The sequence below is a fragment of the Zea mays genome, chromosome 1 (genome assembly GCF_902167145.1).
Source record: "Zea mays cultivar B73 chromosome 1, Zm-B73-REFERENCE-NAM-5.0, whole genome shotgun sequence".
Lineage (NCBI taxonomy): Eukaryota > Viridiplantae > Streptophyta > Magnoliopsida > Poales > Poaceae > Zea > Zea mays.
Window position 1 is genome coordinate 279949170 of NC_050096.1, and position 6455 is coordinate 279955624.

At 43.4% G+C, this 6455-nt stretch overlaps 1 protein-coding gene across 1 annotated transcript; it reads right to left on the reverse strand.

The window, feature by feature from the left end:
* Positions 1-1110: 1110 nt before the first annotated feature.
* On the reverse strand, positions 1111-5487 carry LOC100282141 (endoplasmic oxidoreductin-1). The gene is made up of 10 exons (NM_001155053.1): positions 5246-5487; positions 5009-5140; positions 3807-4062; positions 3600-3710; positions 3049-3167; positions 2853-2957; positions 2525-2727; positions 2306-2429; positions 1517-1681; positions 1111-1427 (listed from the first exon to the last, which is right to left on the reverse strand). The coding sequence occupies exons 1-10, from the start codon at positions 5438-5440 to the stop codon at positions 1416-1418; spliced, it is 1422 nt and encodes a 473-aa protein (NP_001148525.1). The 5' UTR covers positions 5441-5487; the 3' UTR covers positions 1111-1415.
* Positions 5488-6455: the final 968 nt, after the last annotated feature.

Sequence of the window (6455 nt, forward strand, 5' to 3'; positions counted from 1 at the left end):
GTTAAAATGCTTGTATATTTCAAGCAAGGAAAAGAGAGTGTTGCTTCGTTCTCCGTTAACGGACAGCAGTACAGTACTGCATCGTGCTGGCAAACGCCGCTGTTCTGTAAGACTGCTGCAGCCTGCAGGCAGGCAGGCAGCCAGTCCACACCACCGGAGTCCGGCGGGCCTCGTGCACGCCCGCGCACGTACGTGAGGCTGCAGGAGCTGGGTCTCAGTCACAGGACCAGGCCGGCCGCCCGTGAGCGAGCGGTGATGACGAGCGCGCTGCCCTGGGCAGGGCGTGCACAGGCGCCGTGCGGGCGCGCCCGCAGCGCCGACACGCGCTCCGCCGGGGGGTGGGGAGGGGCCGTGCCGTGCTCTTGACCGGCTGTTGGGTACGCGCGTCGCCCGTGTCGGCGACCGTCCGGCTGGTCTCCCGGGGCGCGCGGCCACCGGCCGGCCGTGCACCGGCGACGCTCTGTTCGTGTTCGTGTTCGTGTTTCCTGCTCTCGTCCGGCTCCTCCTGGCCTGCCTGCGACTTCCGGAACTGTTACTGTTCTGCCGTACCAGTGCAGACATTTTTTTTAATGTGTCCAAACGGATTTTTGAGAACAGCCTTTTCTCTGCTCCATCGCGTGACATACGTATATCTATCTATCTATCTCTGCAAGAGTGGGAGCCATATCTGTGCAAAAGTAGCCATGTACAAGGATGCCTTCTGCGCCATGACTCCGACTACTGTGTAACCACCCACTAGCTCCTTCTGGGACATAGCCGACATGTCCCATCCCCATTGCCGTGCTTGAACTCAGAAGGAATCTACTGTGTTGCCGGTGCTGGGGCCGAGGCATCAGCTTCTGTACCTCAAACACCATTACGCTCGTGTCTGGTACATGATTCGCGGTTCTGCACACAAAATTTAACCGAGCATCTTATCCAGCTACTGAATCCCCGGCGTATTATTTAACCTTTTCTCTGCTCTGGGCTGTACCGATTGTAACAACTGTACACCCAGCACTTCGCCATACTTTACAGAAAAGCCAGTCAAGAAATGCGTTATTCCTTTTCCTACGGACGAATAGTGAGATGGACAAAAAAAATTTGCTCGCTACCTGTTTCGTGGTCAGGTGATCAAGTTGAGCGAGAATATTCTCTTGATCATGGCGAGTGCAGAGGGGTGACATCCTTTGATTTACAGCGGAGGAACCCTATACACGGAAAAGTTTGAGGTGCGGGGGGGCTATGTTAACTGTGTCATCGCATTTAGCTCAAAAGTATCTGTATCTCTCATTCTCTTAAATACAGCTGCAACACAAGTATGTATGAAACTGCTTCCAGCACATGTTAATCTTTCGTTATATCCGTACATGTCTATGTTAATCTTCCAGCATGTCATTGCAATCTTGTATAACTACAAATTACTCTCATACATCTCAGAGGAAGTCCTGCAGGAGAAGCAAAAATGCAAGGTTACGAATTAAGACGGAGGAATGCAAGTAACAGTACAAACTACAAACCCAGGGAGGGGGGATACCAGTTTAAGATTCGGCATGGAAACACTCTTTTGAACCGTTGAAGGGATCTGTTCCTCAATGACTTCTTCAATTGATGATCCTTTTTCATGTACAAATTTGACAGACTCTGAGAGCCTGTTCAGAAGATTGAACAATGCAATGACCTCATTTCGCTGCAGCTGCAACTGATCAGTCGCAAAGAAGGAAGTATTGTTAAACAAATATCCACTTAAACATACAAAATGAACTCAAAAGGTATGCTGATGGTTTTAGAATATTTTTCATCAATTAAAGAAGAATTCACAGTGCTTCAGTTGGCTTAGTAGCAATTTAGCATAGAACTCATAGTGCATTCCTTCTTTTTTTTTAAAGACGATGTGTGGTTCTTGGGAAAATGTAGGTGATCAAGATGAATTTAGCGTGAAGAACTGGAATGAGGATAATGTTTCAAACCAAACAGTTTTTGAGCAAATACCAACAAAACAAACAGCATATACTCCCTCTGTCCCAAAACAAGTGATGTTTAGGTTTGTCCTAAGTCAAACAATTTTAAGTTCCACCAAATTTATAGGAAAAACATTAATACTTATGACATAATAGGTAAAATATGAAAATATATTTCATGATAAATCTAACGATACTTATTTGGTATCATAAACATTAGTACTTCTCTATATAAATTTAATTAAACTTGAAATGGTTTGACTTAGAACAAACCTAAAGCATCATTATTTTGGGACGGAGGGAGTATCTCTCAAATCATAATATGGTAGGAGCGGTAATGAGTATTTGAGAAACGGACTACATACTGGCTGATTCATATGGCTGTCCCCATCAACAGAGAAAAGAATTTTCAGTGCAGTTCCAAGACCATGAACTTGGAGCTTTCCCCACAGTCGGCACTTCTCGCATCCAACACAGTCCATAATTGCACTAATAAATAAAATGTTACATGGGTAAGGATTCAAGTGGTTCATAATGCATCTAATGAAATGAGAAGTTGAGAACACAGGAAATATGTCACAAACCTAATGTTTCTAAATTGCTTCTGAATCTCTTGCTTTAGCTCAGGACCATTTTCGCCTTGCCAAAGTTTGGCTTCATCAAAAGGCAATGGACATGCAGATCTTAACTTGGAATTGTAAAGCAACTGCTTCACAAGAGATTCTGTTTTCAAGTCGTCTTCAGGATTGCCGGTATTGTACTCAGCCTGCTCAAGATAATTTGCTGCCTGAAAGATTCCAAATCAAATCATTATCCACTACAAATTTTGAACAAAAATAAACCTAACAGTTTGATCTTCCACAGTAGCGTCCAAACGAAATGAATAGTATTAAATAAGGAAGAATTGAGAACCTTTGTCACGGCCCGAAGAACAAACAGGTAGGTGAAGTACAGATTCTGGACACGTTCTGGGTACTTCAGGACGCGGTCATACAACAAAGGAAGATTTTGTCCCCACTGTGACCATTTTTACATTAGAAGTGGTCAAAACAATTATGCATCTTGGCACAATAAACAATAAGCAAAGGAGGATAATCTGGTCACATACTGAGTTAGTAGATTCATCAAGAAGGTAATCATAAGCAATATGCACTGAAATTGAGGAGTGCAATCCTGAAATAAGCTTGTACAATGCCTTCTTCTCATGGCACAGTTCTTCAGAGGGATCTGAAGAGAAAATGCAGTTAAAAAATGTGTCAAAAGAATTTTACTGATGCAGGACTGAAGTGTGTGATAGGATTCTCTATCATGTTATGTAGGACATGCAACTAGAACATTACACTACAAGACACTAAACAAGAACAGATGGGCCAATATATGCCATGCATATTGGATTACTTTAGAAGACAAGGTAGCTACAATTGACATATATCTCAAAATGTATTCAAATGACGAGTCCATCAGCATCACTGATCCATTTAACATGCAGTGAACTCATGACATGGCACATATAAACATATGCATTGATAAAAAAAACACGGAGATTGTCATGAAACAAAATAAGCAGCTCAGATGCAAATTATTAATGACACTTGACATTGTCGATCAAAACAGTATAACTAAAGCGGAACAAGCATGTGAAAGAGCACATTTGCATACATTTTGGACAGTTCTCTTTGTAAATAGCGTCCCATATTCTTCTTGCTGAATCACCAGTATAGCCAGTGTATCGTTCAGGATTCAGTTGAAGATTCACGTAAGTCATCTCATCTGAAAACAATACAGCAATTTGATAATCATCATGAATGATGATAAATAAGAATCAAAGAATGTGCAATAAACTAGATCAAGGCAAAGATAAATTACTATTATCAGTCTCGTCATCAGATGTCCACGGATTGTCAGTTTCAACCCATCCTTTGAAAACCTTGCTGTCAAGAGTTTTATCAACGGCAGCCTGGGGTTTTCCTTCTTGGCACATCATACTATCTGGAGAAAGTCCATTGTAAGGTTTCCTGAATGGTTCAGGGAACTCATTCTCCGGACACTCACAAACACTACAATCTCTAAGCTTGCACATTCCATCATCGGGCCAAAAAGGGCAGTCACACCACAATTTAACCTTAAAAGACAAGGAACAACACACGACTTAGAACAGATGAACCATTGCTTAAAAATTTTATTTTTAATATGAGCATTTTGGTAGTCATATTCACATATAGTTAACATATATAGTAGTCATACTAACAAATACCAAATTATAAGTCACTGTGCAAAATTTGGAACAGAACCTAAAGGGTTCACATTTCTGAAACCATGTCATCTGACAGATTTTCATCCCGCCCCTCAGTAAGTATCTGAGTACATATAATTCTACAAAATAGTCGCCACACCAATCAATTCCATTTTACAATATCCAAAGGCTTACACATCGATAACAACAAGATCAATACCATTCTCTGCCACAAACTTCCTAAGCTATAGGGAATGTAGAGAATGAAAAAAAAAGAAATACTGGAATTATGTGTCCATTTAGGGTAGCTAACAGGTACCATTAGATTGTCCATAAGACTAGATTGTGCACTATTTACCTCATCGAATTCCCTAAATAAGGTAAGCCAACCTTCACATGCTGAACAAGCAAATACCACTTTGATTCCATATAGAGCATGGTTGATTATTGTTCATTTGAATTATTACTAATCAAAAGACAAACATTACGCAAGCAGAGTACAAGAAAAAAGTTTGATCCTGAGGGTTGAAACATTCACCTTAGAATATTAGAAAACAGGTAAATCGCACTCAACTGCTCAAGTAAAATAATAATAATCTAACAAATAATCACACAGTCGTCACGGCAATAGTCCCATATAAAACGGCACAGGCACATTCATAACAAGTACAAAACTCTATAATCATTCATCAATGCCTCCAATCAAGCACGCGTGACTACAAATTATAACGACTCTATCGCCTCATTGGAATATCAGAGCATACATTTCAACTAATATGCCAAAATAACAGTCCACGACATTGGGGAAAAAAGAACACAATCCAAAACTGCTCACCTTGAAGTACCTGAAGAAGGGCAACTTAACGAGTTCCTGTAGGATTGGATGCAGGACCTCCTCGTTGATGGCGTCCACCGTCTCATAGTCGCAGCAGCAGTCCTCCACCATCCCCGTGTACTTCCTCGCAGCCTGAAACGGGCCAATCCGCCACTTCAGAAGTCAGAACCGCATCAACTAAATCAACCCCCTCAAAAGTAGCTAAGCAAGTCACAATACCAACGGAGAGGTTCTTACAGGGCAGCCGCAGCTTCCAGGTGACGAGGGGGAGGAAGGGACGCCCGGGAAGCTGCGGTAGCTCACGGCCACGGCGAGGAGGGCCACGAGGAGGGCACCGGCGGCCGCGTACCACAACCTACCGCCCCGCCGCTTCATGCCCCCGCCAGCGCCGGCCGCTGCGCCGTTCGCCACCGGAGCGGGGGTCATAGTCATCACCGTGCCGCCGCGGAAGCTTAGAGAAGCGAGATCTCGAAAGGAATTTTCGCCCCGTGTTAAGACACGGGGGCAATGGTGGCGGTCGGTCTAGTCTAGTGTGGGGACGGCCGGACGGGCAGGGGCGTTGGAAATTTAACGGCGCTGGTATATCGTTGGGCGATGGCCGACGGCGGTATTTTAATACACGGGTTTGGCGAGGGAATCCGGGTGTGCCTGCGGGGTGGGTCACACGGATTATTGCCTGTTGTTTTGTGAGGCAATTGCTGGGTTCACTACATATGATCTTGTGTACCAAATATTTCTTGCTACATTGTCTAGCCCAAAGACATGTTGAAATGTCGGGTTGAATTCGGGTCGTGGTCATTTAGTACGGTCTGTACTTGACCCGTGTCTAGTGTCGGGTTAGGTTTTTTTTTGCTTCGGGTCGAGTTTTGGGTCAAAAATTATGGCGCGTATCCAGCTTGTGAATTATTATGGGTCAAAAAATATGGTCTGTACCTATCTATTGCATTGGTCGGGTCAATTTTTTCGAGCGGATCAGATCAGATTGGTCAGGTCAGATGGTCCATGATCAGATCTAGTAGCTAAGCCACAATTGATGATGAAAATAATATTAACTCTACCGAGTCTAGTTTATTTTTAGGAGGTGACTCACCACTAACTACTAAGGGCTTGTTCGGTTAGCTCTCAATTCATGGATTGAGTGAGATTGGATGAGTTTGAATCCTAAACAAGTCAAACTTCTTTTTAATTTTTTTCAATCTCATCCAATTCATGTGTTTTGGGAATAACCAAACAAACTCTAAAGTGCATTTGGAGGAGTTAGAGTCTGTAAGCCGTCTCGAAGCTCTATTAGTAAGGGTTCATTTGGGGTGGCTTCTCTGCATGCTCTCTGCGGCTAGAGCTGGGGCCCTTCACGAGTTTTCACGGCTCTATGTCCATACCCAAAAATGATTCCGACTTCATGCTTTGCTGGCTAAGGATATCCACACTTGAATAGCTAACGATCCGG

Excerpts from the sequence above, each read along its gene's own strand:
- LOC100282141 (NM_001155053.1), bottom strand. The coding sequence starts at position 5,440 with ATGACTATGACCCCCGCTCCGGTGGCGAACGGCGCAGCGGCCGGCGCT. Across the intron at positions 5,141-5,245 it reads CTGGAAGCTGCGGCTGCCCT|GCTGCGAGGAAGTACACGGG; the intron begins GTAAGAACCTCT and ends GGCCCGTTTCAG. Across the intron at positions 3,711-3,806 it reads TGATGACGAGACTGATAATA|ATGAGATGACTTACGTGAAT; the intron begins GTAATTTATCTT and ends TATTGTTTTCAG.